Source organism: Lycorma delicatula, chromosome 8, assembly GCF_047948215.1.
Source record: "Lycorma delicatula isolate Av1 chromosome 8, ASM4794821v1, whole genome shotgun sequence".
Lineage (NCBI taxonomy): Eukaryota > Metazoa > Arthropoda > Insecta > Hemiptera > Fulgoridae > Lycorma > Lycorma delicatula.
The window spans coordinates 94,441,067-94,455,304 of record NC_134462.1 but is presented as its reverse complement, the minus strand read 5'-3'; the positions used below and the strand labels follow the sequence as shown (position 1 = coordinate 94,455,304).

Below are 14,238 nucleotides of genomic sequence, written 5' to 3'. Positions count from 1 at the left end.
ACCGGAGCATATTGAATATAGTAATTTAGAACCAAGAATCAATATGTGACAGACTGAGATACTTTGGTGGAGATGATTTTATTTACTCTCTTTATGAATAAAAATGTGTATGAGCTTGTATGTATACTGGGGGGATATTGCAATATTGATACTGGGTGAAGAATGGAAAGGCTTTATACTGCATTCTAAGAGGTATTTGTTGGCAGAAAGAAATTAATGGGGTTCTACATAATTAAGAAAAAATCTGCATTATGGTTGTGGTTTTAATTTTTGTTTGCCATTCTAATTCTTGTAAATAGGAAGGTGGACATTGACACATGATTTCTGATTTAAAGTTTTACAAGAAAAACAGTGGTGTAACCAGTTTTTCTGTTAATGACTTCATTTTCAAGTTATAAGCATTCAAAGTTGCAATGGCAGAAAAATCATGTTAACAGTAAAAGAGGTAAAATGCGCTGCATTAACAATTTTATTGCATTTTAAATTCATAATCCATACAATAATGAACTTTAAACAGTGCTATAATATTGATAATAAACAATAACTAATAATTAACAACACAATAAATTAAACGGCTATATCAACTAATATTTATATATAGTACAATACTAAAGCCTAATTTTTAATATATTTTTTTAAACTGTTTGGTTTTCAGCTACTAAACAACAGTGTGTTTTTGCATCATCGTAAAGTAAGTTATATTAAGCATTTTTTTAATCATTTTACTATAGAGAATCCAGTTTGGCAATATAATTTATCTAAATCATAATTTAACATTTTCAGCTACTATTCTCAAGATATTTCCGATGTAGAACCATAAAGCTTTAAGGAGGCAATTTATTGTCTTACTTTGGAAACAATTTTTTCATAATTTTTATTTCAGCTAGAAAATAAGAATAAATAGCAGAAGGAAATTTGTTTTCTCTTATAAAGAAATGCTTTATACATTTCAGAAAATGTGTAACTTATTTATTAACTGGGGTACTGCGATCATTTTAACCAAAAACTTTCTACTGATTAGCAGACAAATGTGCTGAGATACTCCATACTATTTTGGTAAATTACAATTTTCTTGAAAAGGGCAATTTGAAGCATAGATAATTAATACTTTAAACCAGTTGAAATATAGGAAATTGAAAACATAAAATATAAAGGGCAGGTCATAGATAGGTAATTGAAATCATAATTAGTCTGTCAAGTTATTAATAAGTGAAAACTGATGTGTAAAATATTGTTGTGTTCAAACACTTCCATGAAGGATAAGTTATTGTTAAAGTTATATACGAGGTGTGTTTTTTTAGGTAAGGGCCATTTTGATATAAAAATTGAAATAAGCGAAATAGAAAAAACTTTATTTAAACAAAATAAACTTACATATATTTATACCATTATTTTACATATTTGCCATTCAATGCAATACATTTTTTATATCAGCTTACCATTTTCGTTTTCCGTTAGTAAAGAATTCTGCTGCCTGTGATTTAAACCAATAAATTACTCTGTTCTGAAATTCCTCATCATCTTCAAACTTCTGCCATTCAAGCCATTGTTTTAAATGGAGAAAAAGATAATAATCACTTGGTGCAAGATACTGACTGTAAGGCAAATGTTCAAAGATTTCCTAACAAAATCGTTGCAATTGTTCAGTGGTTTTGTTTTCCCTGTAAGGTCATGCATTATCACGGAGAAACAAAATCCCATTGGTTAGCTTCCTGCTCCTTTTGTTTTGAATTAAACATCTAAGTTTTGTAAGCGTTTCACAGTACGTATCGGCATTAACAGATCTTCCAAGTTCAAGAAATTGAATCAGCAATATCCCTTCAGCATCTCAAAAAACCATAGCCATAAGCTTTTTCATTGAACTTTCTCACTTAAACTTTTTGGGCTTTCGAGGTGAAGAATGCTGTCATTGCATTGATTGCTGGTTTGTCTCAATATTTGAATATTCATGTCTCATCACTAGTCTCATCAAACAAACGACAGCATTTGTGTACTTTACCTTCATATATAACACTGGTTCCATAAACATTGACAGTTTCTCTGTGAATATCAGCAGCAGATTAGTTTTTTGCCAATAGATAAGGAATTACTGATCGCAGTTCACAACTCACAGGATTATTTATTGTAGCACTCATTTCAGCCAGGCTATACACAGCAACTAACATGAATAACGTTAACCTATTGCTACAAACAGATGATCATTGATATAAATAAGCATGCTAAACTAGCGCCATCATTTCCACCGCATCTAATGGCAACAAATTGAAAACAGCCCTTACTTAAAAAACACACCTCGTATATTAAATTACACTGAAGTTGTGGAATGTGCAGATGTTGATTATTTATATTGTCATTATTCTAATGTTTTAGAACTATGGGAGACAAACTTGGTGAAGCTAAATCAAGTGGAAATCTGGGTAATACATTGAAGGTTATGGGAAAATTTGATGAAGCTATGATATGCTGTAAACGTCACTTAGAGATATCTCGAGAATTAAATGATAAGGTATAAGATCTTTGTATTTCTTAACATTGATGTATAAGATATATTTTCCCTAGAAAAATAAGTGCTTTAAAATTGCCAGTTTTAAAAATTACTACATATTACACTTTCTTTCTGCAATAATTCATACGTACATGCAATTAATCCGATTCAATAAATTATTCTCAATAAAACATTACTAAAATATTAAATATGCAGTTATAATAAAATAATCTACTGTTTGTGATTAAGTACACAAACTTAACCATATTAGTGCAGACTTTGCAAATCATCTGCCAACATTGTTTAAATATATTTGTATAAGATGACAATCATTTCTATACAACATAAAGTAAGTTCCTTTACATAGAAAAGATTAATATTTTCAATTCACTAATAATGCTAAAATTCTAATGTAAATTTCAATATCATGAAATTATTACCAAATTAAGGGTTTATAAGTTCTTGCAATCATGAGGTTGTTACTTCATGTTATGAAGTTAGTTCCCAAATTAAAAACAAAAATCCAAATGCAAATAAAAATAAAAGTATTGATTTTCTTTATTAATTTTTAGGTTTGTTTTATTTTTAAGTTAATTTCCTTGCTTCTGTTTAAATAAAATGAAGGGATTATAATTTATAAAACTTGGTATGTCAAACAAAATTATTTAAAACATTTTTTTTTGTCTAAAATTACTTATTTCTAAAGATAAAACAGCCAATATCTTCATGATGAAGTAGTAGCATCTCAGCCTTTCATCCAGAGGTCCCAGATTTGAATCCCAATCAGACATGGAATTTTCCATACACTATAAATATCCATTTTCAAATTCCCTCGCACAAGCTTCTGTGGTGAATTAATTCATCGGTCAAAAAATACATAAAAATAATAATGATGCAATGGTGAACATCATTGTAACCATAGAATAATTTATTCTGGAAAAAGGTATCTGAAACAAGCTCAAAGTGAATATCAAAGGTATGTGAGAGAGGATTACAAAAGTAATAATAGTAAACAAAAATTTATTGTGACTATGTAAATTTAAAAAAAAAATTTCAGCAGTAATAGAAAAATTTCTTAATAAGTTTCTTACAATATTAACACTTTTACTTGACCATCCTGTAAATCTTTTAGCTTTTTTACACTGTAGCATACATGTTTAACATTGCTACAAATTAGTTTGTATTTAGATTATAACTATTATACAAATTCGCTTTAAAAACATGATACAATTAATTAACAACATTAAAAATTAATTAGTTGATTATAGATTATTGGAAATTGGTTGCACATTAAAATTTAAACAATTTGAAATTTCTTACTTTTTTGTAATTATTTTAGGCCAAGTTAAAACTGAAGATACAGGGGTTATTTACCAGCTGATATGTAGATAAACAGGAGATTAAATAATGCAATGGAAAAAGATTTATTAACTGCAGTGCCCTTTCTCTTCTTCAAGTTAAACAGATTGCATTCTTCTTATCTCTTGGTACATTAAAAACTTCTAACTGATAATTCTATAACATTTTCTTCTATTTTACTATTTAATTTTATTTGTTATTAATTTAAAAATATTTGTCTTTAATGTAATAAACTATTTTCCACTGCTTTTTTTTTAATTTTTTTTTGTATACGATAATGTTCCGAACAAATGTCTTTGCTTGAAAATTGTATTTTTTAGTTTATGTACTTATAAGAATAATTTGAATCATATGTTCCTGATAACTGATAAAAATTAAATTTTCATAACTTATTCATTTTATTTAATATATTCTTGAAGAATCATATACTTTTAAAAGTTTTAAAGTGAAGAGTATTTACATCAAAACACTGCTGATCATTTTTATTAGTTATAGTACCCATATTTTTTTATGTGATTTGGTGTTGGTTATATGATATTTATGTTTTTCTAGTTAAGTGAAGGACGAGCATTATATAACTTAGGCAATGTTTACCATGCAAAAGGTAAACATATCGGTCGTGTTGGGCAGCAAGATCCTGGTGAATTTCCTGAAGATGTACGGGCTTGTCTTCAACAAGCAGTAACTTATTATGAGTAAGAATATGAAGTAATTTATTTGGTTACATTTATCAAATGTAAGTTTTATTAACCTCTTTGTTATTTGGTTTATTGAGAAAAATTAGTTCAAATCACTTTACATTAAAAGAACAAATTTTGAATGATATGATAATCATTCAGCATTTGGATGCATTGCTCAACGTAACGGACTTGTTTCTTCATAGATTACTCCACTTCTCATGACAATGCACTTCCTGTTTTTTGTTTTTTTTTAACGATTCCAGTCCCTTCTTCAGTTAAGTAGTACAAAGAAAAACATAAAACGATTGTATACCAAGAAGATGCACTGTACAAATTGGTGTGGTAGAAGAGATAAACTGAAATATTATATTGGCAACATTTGATAATAGTGTTCAGTTAAGTGAAAATATTCACTTATTCCTGCATCAGATATGCATAAGTAGTTTTTTTTTAGTTTCTATCCGGAGATATAGAATTCAAAACAGAAATTTGAAGGTAGTGGATCAGAAAAAATTTATGGAGCTTTGCATGGTTCTACTTTTGTTAATATAGACTAGTAAACTTCCTAGTAAAAGGAATCCAGGTTAAGGGAAGAGTTTTTATAAAGAAATATATCTCTTTGTACTATATTCATTGTAACAAATGTAAGTTTGTTTTTGTTTTTTTTTAAGTAATTGATGGATGAAACTGTTACTTAATAAAAATCCATCATAAGAAAAGAAAACTGATAATTCTGTATTTTCTTCTATTTTACTAAAATTTTTTTAAAAAATATTTGTCTAAATAAACTCTACAAATTGTTAAATCCTTTTTTAATTGCTCTTTTTTTGTATAGATAATTTTCTGAACAAATGTCTTTGTTTGAACATTATATTTCTTAGTTTATAAGAATAATGTAAATCATTTGTTCTTGATAATAGATATATTTTCATAGTTTATTTTGTTTATATATGGTTGGAGAATCATACAATTTTAAAAGGTTGTAAAGTGAATAGTATTTACATTTAAACACTTTTGTTTAAAAGACAAGACACGAGCAGTTTATTTAGGCAGATAATTGTCAACAATTTTTTTCTCCATCGTAGGTCGTAGAGAAGTTTTCAGTTTCATGCTGAATATCAGTTAATAAGTGGATTGTTCCCCACCATCTCTGAAATCTAAAGTTTTCCCATTAATAAAAATATATCTTATTAGTTAAAAATCATTTATATTTAAATAGCTAGACAATAGTCTAGATGTATCCCTCTCAGACTGTTAATGTTTATGTAAAGGTATTGTTTTGTTGTACCTAGTAGACAGTCTTTCTGATTGGTAACAGAAATTTCTTTCATGCTTTTATTCCTGATAGCAATGCTTTAAATCTACATTAGTAGTACCTTTTTCAACATAGTCAGATCTTGTATTGTTAACTAACGTGAACTTAGTACATAGATCAGTTATTGTTTACCAAATAGTCCTTCTAAAAGTAGGTTATAACACATATCATTTTCCTACCACTAATATCAAAGGCATTAAAGTGCTTGAAATTAAGAAAAATTAAATTCTAGTATGATCTGCTGCCTTAGGTGTGATAGTGAAAATGCCAGGATTACCTTTGGCCTCCATGCAATCACTTACTTGAGTTTTTATTTTTATTGTTACCTTAACTAAGTCAACAGCACACTGATATTTTTCCCAAATTTATGCTTACAGTCTGCTAGCTAGTAATAACCACTTCGCCATACAGGTTACTGCTTGCTAGTTTGTTTTTTTTGTCCAGTTTTAGACTGACCACTTCTAAGGTGAAGTGGTCAGTCTATCACCACTGAATTGAATCCCAGTAGCATTCGAAATTAGTTAATGTTAGCAGTACTTTATAGCTTTAAATTTGAATTCAAATCATGCAGTCACAGAACAGCTTCTTATTATCACTGGTGCTTACAGCACATCCAGTTTTTGTAGTTTATAGAAATAATAATATTGTAACCTTATTTCATTTGTTTATAAACTCATTGCAATAGACATATCTCTTTTTTTTGTATGATTGTTATTATTATATTTATATATGTTTGTTTTTACAGAGAGAATTTACAATTAATGCGGGAATTAAATGACACTGCTGCTCAAGGAAGAGCATGTGGTAATCTTGGAAATACATATTATTTGTTAGGGAATTTCCAGCAAGCAATAAGATACCATCAGGAGGTATGCTGTAATTTAATAACTATTTATGTTAAAATAATCTAAAAAAGTAGTCAGTTTTAAATTAAATTTAAATATAAATTCACAACATTTATGTTCTGTGTTTATTGAAATATAAATAATACACACAGAGTGCATGAGAAAAAAAAGGTGTATTTTATTATTTATTTAAAAGGTCCAGTTAAATTTTTTCGTATTTGGGTTTGTTTGTTTAAAAGTAATAGAATTGTAAAGATTTCAGTTACAAATTACATTCTAAAGTTAGTAAATAAAACACAAGTATTCATTTTAAAACTTAAAAGTAATGTATATTAATTTAATCTTTGGAATATTACTATGATTAATTTAACAGTTGTATTGTGGCAGTTACCCAGTTTCTTTTTTAAAAAGCAAACTCATAAACATTCTGTTATATAAAAATTACATTAAGATGAGGAAAAAAGATTATTACTACCATGTTACAAAGATTAGAGATTATTATGATATGTTTCATCCTATCAACTAAATTTACTTTACAAAATATTTGGATGGGCATGTAACCCTTACCATTCTTGTCAAGTTGTAAGGTTTTAATGTTTTCTGCCTAAAAAATATGCTTTCTTTTGTACATTTTTCTTTAAAAAATCAACTGTAAAAATATATATATATATATATTTTTTTTTTATTTATTATAAAGACATTTAAAATATTAAAAAAAATATATTTTTATATATATGCATCAAACAGTATATGTATGAATTGGTACATTCATGCAGACATTTTTCCTCTGGAATGTCAATTCCTAAAATATATTATTTTAAGTTCTTTTTGTATCTTAATGATAAAACAATTAAAAAATGGTCCAATTAACCAACCTCAGTTATTTCTTCATCAACATATTAAAAAAGATAATAAATAAATTAAACTAAAAAAATTACAATAAATCAAACAAAAAAAGCAAGATATGGAAATAAAGGACTAAACATCATTATGCAGTATTAAATAAAATAAAATAATGTGACCAATCAACTTTCAGACAGTTTTAATTAGTTAAAATATATTTTTCATGTTGTAGAAATAGCAGACATTTAAAGTTGTGTAATGATTAAATTCTCACCACATCTTACACTGATAAGAATGTTTTCTCCTTCAACAAAAATATTTAAATGCAGTCGGGAGGGCTCTGTAATGTAGGGCAATTACTTACTATTGAGAACCCCCTCCCACAACTGCATTTAAATATTTTCATTGAAGGACAGAATTTTCTTAACAATGTAAGACCTGGTGAGAACTTAATCATTAGATAACCTTAAATGCCTGCTATTTCTACAATATGAAAACTATATTTAAACAAATTAAAACTGTCTGAAAGTTAATTGGTCACCTATTATTTTATTTTATTAAATACTGCATAATGATGTTTAGTCCTTTATTTCCAAAACATGTTTTTTTTTAGTTTGATTTATTGTCATTTTTTTAGTTCAATTTATTTTTTTTGACATCGTGTTTTTCAATTTTTAAAATTGTTTTTATTATTTAATACTTTTTTAGTAATCATTGAGAAAGTTCACAATTCAAAAACTTATGGATATAAGTTATTTAACTTGCTAAGGCAAATGAGGAAACTGTAAACATTTCAATTTATTTATTATTTAATTTATTTATTATTGATCATCTTGGCTCAACAAAATAATGCAATAACCAAAATTTTTAATATTAGTATATTAGCATCACAATTTCAGAAAATATGTTTTTGATTTTTTGAAAATTTGGGGATCATGCATCATTTTGGGAGCCTTTTTTTAATGATTAAAATATTTACTAAAATTGATTTTAAATAAATATCAGATTTTTTTCAAAAAATTGAGTTTTTTTTTGTTTTAGTATTTGGGAACTCCCCCATAGGGTATTAAGTTAGTTTAGGGATTTGTTTACCAGATTATATTTTAAGCATTATAAATGTAAAATTGCAAAAACAAATTAGTTAATTTTGAAGAAAATAATTTCTAACTGATGATAATAAAATAATTTAAAAAAAGAACTTATTAAAATTATTTAAAAATATGAAGATACACCCATAATTCTAAATAAACAAGGTTTTAATTTTCTAGCAAGAGGTGGAACATTTTTGGCTAATTTTCTTTTTTTTAATAAATTCTAAAGAGTAAGGGCTATAAAAGAATTGAAATTAAAAAACAAAATTAATATTAATTAAAAAATATTTTTTGTTACCAGACAATTGGATAGGGATGGGTAAAAAAAAGTTATAGTGATTTGAAAAGGCCCCTATAATATAGAAAATATAAATTCCCATATAATGTACAGCAAAAAATTCCCATTAACTCCTTTTGTGAAACAAGATATAGTTAAAACAGTGATATATATGTAACGATAACTAAACTCTATTCCTTAATAAGTTAGAAAATTATTCAAATTAATAGAAACTTTTCTATGTTTCGCATTAGAAACCTCGACGTTTCACATTAGTAAATTTTCTAACTTATTTAGTTTATATATATATATATATATATAGTCATTTTTTGTTTAGGGGGTTGAATATTAAATAAAAATGTTTGGTAATTTATGATCTTGATAAAAAAATTCAACATTTGTAAGAAAATGTTTTACAAATTACCCTAGTAAAGATTTGAAATTTTATTTCTTCCAAAACACTCCGCACTCTGAAGGTAGTACCTGTCTACAAAGTTTGAAGAAAATCAGTCCACAAAGTCTGGATTTACAAGACCAATTACAAGCTAGTGTATATTAATTAATATATACAAACGTTCATCCGACAAAAAAATATTTTTTAAACTTGGGAGTATTGGAATAGAAAAATTTTTTGTAAGATTATTTACAATATATTTAAATCTATTGTCGCATGTTCGCAGTTCAATAAGCATATTTAGAAACTAACAAACAAAAAAATGTTATAAGTACACTTTATTACTGTAAAAACATAGAAAATAAAATAAATAATAATAATGACAGGTAAATCATAACCAGAATACAGCCTAATTTATTAAAAATGTTATAATGATTGCTAGAGACTAATATTACATCAACAGCAAGATAACACTAGAAAAATCTAAAGTTCATATAATTTAATCTTTGCTGTTATTATTTCTTTTATTGTTTTTAAAAAGACCTATCCTACACTTTATGAATGAACGTAAAACTGTCACCTTCATTATTGTTTACCAATAACTCATCAAACAACTTCTTGTATTCACCTACTGTCCACACTGGTATATTCGTGATGTCACTCATAGTTACCACACGCTTAGGCTGATATCACTGTTATTACGAATGCACCAAACATAGCCTCACTGAACTGCTCTCTTTCTGCTGGTCCCTGGCTGTATTTATACTTCCTGGTCTGCAGAACTAGTACCCGACTCATCCTTTTAATGAGTAAATGGAATAATTTTCATTGTCTGCTCTCTTACATATCTAACTTTTTTTTATCAATCTATATGCTTTCCTATTATTGCTGTAGCAGCAAATATCACTATAGCCAGGAAAATAAAAACAAAAATATTTAAAGTCTGTTGTAAACATCTTTTATAGTACATATTATAAATTGTAGTAAAATTATGCACAACTGCATGTCACAAGAGATTTGAGTGATTTATGTCATTGAATGTAATTATTTTAGTATCAAATATTTTTTTAAAATGTTTTACAATTAACGTATTTTAAAAATCAATCTCATTCATAAAATCCATGAATGCCTGAGAATTACTGTTATAAATCATGGCTGTGATAAACTATGATTATAAGAAAGTAGTGTTTTATGCAGCTGCAGCTGATTTTCTTTAACTGTATACAATAGCCATCTTTGATTATATGTTAACTTTACTAATACTAATTTATGTTGTAATACATGCATTGTGGAGCACTATGTACTATTGCTTCTCTCCTCTTATTAATGAACTAGAGGATTCTGTCTTTTAATAGTTCAGTACATTAATGTATATTCAGAGTTTAAATGTACTATTTAAATGAATTTTTAATGTAAGATGGTTAACTTAAGAACACCACAATTTTTAATTTATATTTTAAATTAAAATTCCAAAAAATGTAGTTTTCTAAAAAAAAATTGCGAAATGAGAATAATGAAAAAAGGCAATTAATGTTAAATAAAGGATTAGCTCATATAAGCATTCAGTAAACTGCATACAGTATAATAATATTCATTATTTTTCTCTTCTGACTAGGAGTCAAACATTGTAGTGAGATTGTTCTTTACTTAGGATCATTTAATAATTATTACATAAGCAGTTTTTTTTTACCCTCCATTGTGCATGAATAGAATCAAATAATCATACCCTCCCTTTCCTTATATAAAATTTCCTGGTTTAAATTTATTATTCATTTTATTATGAAATAATGATTATTACTCATTAATATTTTTTTTTTATTTTGCTACTATACAGTCTGACTTCCATGAAGTAGCATCTTTTCTTCCTTTAATTCTGGTTCAAATCATAGTGAGAAATGGCTTATATACATTACAAAATTCACCTTTATTAAGTAACTGTAATTAGGTGGTTAGCCTGTAGGTTATAAAAAAATTATTATCCCCTGATGTTTAATATGTATAGAATTGTTAGAATTTTCCTAGCATAATATCATTTCTCAGATTCATGTCGGTGAAACATATTTTGGAATGTTCCTAGAATATTACAGAAACTATATAAAAATTTATTTAAAATTTATTTGGAGCTGTCTATCTCAACTTTTTATAATCATTTGAGTAGCCCTCCTTCACACATTGTCAGAAAAAAAGCAAAGTGGAAATTCCCCTCTACTATAAATAAGATGGTTCTATAAATATTGAAGAGCTACATATCTTTAAAAGATATTCTTAATATTATAAATGTTCAGTTCAGAAATTCAGTGTGTTCTTTTTGTTTTAGAGATTGAAAATTGCCAGGGAATTTGGAGATAAAGCTGCAGAAAGACGAGCTAATAGTAACTTGGGAAATTCACATATTTTTTTAGGTGAATTTGAAACAGCTGCAGATCATTACAAGTGAGTATGTTGTAATAATTATTCACAACATTGTACAAAAAATTGTATTGTGTTTTAATATCTATTTTTAACTTTATAGACTATAAAGTAACACTGTGTAAATGCCAATGAGTAATGTTTGTTTTGTTTTATTATGTCAATGTGGTGCAGGAAGATGGATATAGCAGCTGAATAGCATGTAACCTGATTACATGTTGCAGGAAGTTTTTTCAGTTGTCATTGGCTATAAAAAAAATTTTACCAGTAAGTGCAAGTTCTTTCCCAATTAGGTTAAATTTTTCTTTGTCCAGTGTTCTTTAAAGTGTTACTCCCTGAACCTATATTGCAGTATTTAATTAATTCATCAACTAAGAGGTTTCAGGGATGAAATAAACCAATCTATGGCTGTCTTGTTATAAAGTTGGAACAGTAATAACTTTTGGTTATTTAACCTTCATAAAAAAAGTACGAGAAGATGTAGTAACTGATTTTACTGCATTTATGAAACTTAAAGATTGTTTGAGGTTCACCATTTACATGTATTTTAAAGAAAATAACCATTAAAAATGCTGCATATATGTAAAAGAGGAATCATGAAACTAAATATATCTCATTCTAGTTTCATAACTTTATCAATTAATTTTTGAAGACTATTATTTTCTTAGGCAGAGTTCTCCTTTTTTGAGTCGAGCAAATAAATTTTTCATTATTTATTTCAATTCATTTCTTTTATTTATTTATTTCTTTTTTGTACCATCCAGTACATTTTGTGAGAATTTTAATATGTTGTAGTTTCTTCAATTAATGTGATTTATTTAAAATATAGTTTATTGTTTTTTCCACTGGAAACTTTTTATCTAGAATCAGTAGTATTGTTTCTTGTCCATTCCACTAGCATGATGTACTTCAGTTGATTTGTTTTGTATTCTGAGATGTATTTAAAGACCTATTGTCTGACTTAAAACTTGTGTTTCAAAATTAATATCAGGGTTTTAAGGTTGTTATATTTGTTAAGTTTTACTTATATTGATAAATTTATACGTGAAATGAAAGAGCAACTCAAACAGGTTTTCCTGTAATTGTTCAGTGTGAGCACCATTCATCACACGGCACACATCCAACCGATCGGAGAGTCATCCTATAGTTTAATCAGCAAGTCTGGCGTAATTGATGCAATATCTGTTTCAATCCTTTGTCTCAAGTCTCTAGGTCTGCTGGTAATGATGACATATACACACTTGATCCATGATAAACCCCCAAAGAGAAAAATTGCACAGGGTCAGATCAGACAAACATGGAGGCCACGGCAAACAAGCCCTGCATCTGGTCCCCAGCGACCAATCCAGCAGTCAGGGAGAATTTCATTCAAACATTCACGTTCAGCATTATGCCAGTTAGGAGGTGCACCATCTTCTTGCCAAATAAAGTTCTATGATTTGTGTTGCAATTGAGGAAAGAGCATAGTTTTAGCATATCAAGATAGTTCATTCCAGACACGCTTGTGTTGAAAAAAAGGCCTGTAGACTTACCGTCAGGATGCGGCACAAAAAACATTCAGTTTTGTGGAGTCACATTCACACTGAATGATTCCCATTTCATGAGGATTTTCTAATTCCCAAATACACACATTATGAATGTTTACTTTTTTATTAACATGAAGTGTTGATCGTCACTGAATATTACAAAATAAAGAAAGTCTTCATCATCCCAGTGTATCATTTCATTTGTGAAGCTAGCACACAAACCATAATCTAGGCTTTTAGAGGTTGTTACAGCTGTAAACGATATGGACGCAGTTGTGTTTCCTTAAAACCCTCCAATGGATTCGTACAACTAACCAACCCTTTCCTAACGGATTTTCTAAGGCTACATACAAAAAATTCTCTTACACATTCAACATTGTCTGAACAGACTCGGTCATCTGGTACTCTTTGCTTTACAAATACAGCCTTTGGTTTCAAATTGCTTATACCATCTGTGAATGTTATTGTCACTTGGGATCACATTGAATGCTAATTGCAGATTCACACTTCGAAACACAGAACGCTTTCTGTTGGGTCCTCTATCTTTGCTACTTGTGTTTTCAAGCAGAAGGTACACAAAACAGTTTACGAGCTTGCATGCAGCTAAAACTGTTGAGTTGCTCTTTCATTATATATATTAATAAAAAAAACCCCAATATTCATTTTGAAACACAAGGTAAAATCTTCAGTATATTCTGATATAAATTACAAAAACTTAAATTCTAAAGTGTTTCAATTCTTTTCCACAAATGTATGTCTTAAAATAGATGGCAGTAGTAACATTTTATTATGTGTTATCTTGGTTTGAACTGACTTCAGTGATGTAATTAAAGTATTAAATATGATAAAAAATATTAGGCAAAGTTGAATTTCTTTACTACACAGTTTGCTGTGTGTACAAATGAAATGGACTGTATTTGTATCCTCTTTACATTTTTATTTGAGTCTGGTTTAAAAAAATAGTAATAATATTAAGATGGGTGACAATTGGGAAACTTTTAAGATACTCATTAA

At 27.7% G+C, this 14,238-nt stretch overlaps 1 protein-coding gene across 2 annotated transcripts in view; it reads left to right on the top strand.

The window, feature by feature from the left end:
* The window catches only part of pins (G-protein-signaling modulator pins), a 58,950-nt gene that overhangs the window by 14,306 nt on the left and 30,406 nt on the right, over positions 1-14,238 (top strand). For both annotated transcript variants that reach the window (XM_075373708.1, XM_075373707.1), the window contains exons 4-7: positions 2,371-2,506; positions 4,397-4,539; positions 6,585-6,708; positions 11,607-11,722. In XM_075373708.1, the coding sequence (XP_075229823.1) occupies positions 2,371-2,506; positions 4,397-4,539; positions 6,585-6,708; positions 11,607-11,722 (519 nt within the window). The remainder of the gene's footprint in view (positions 1-2,370; positions 2,507-4,396; positions 4,540-6,584; positions 6,709-11,606; positions 11,723-14,238) is intronic.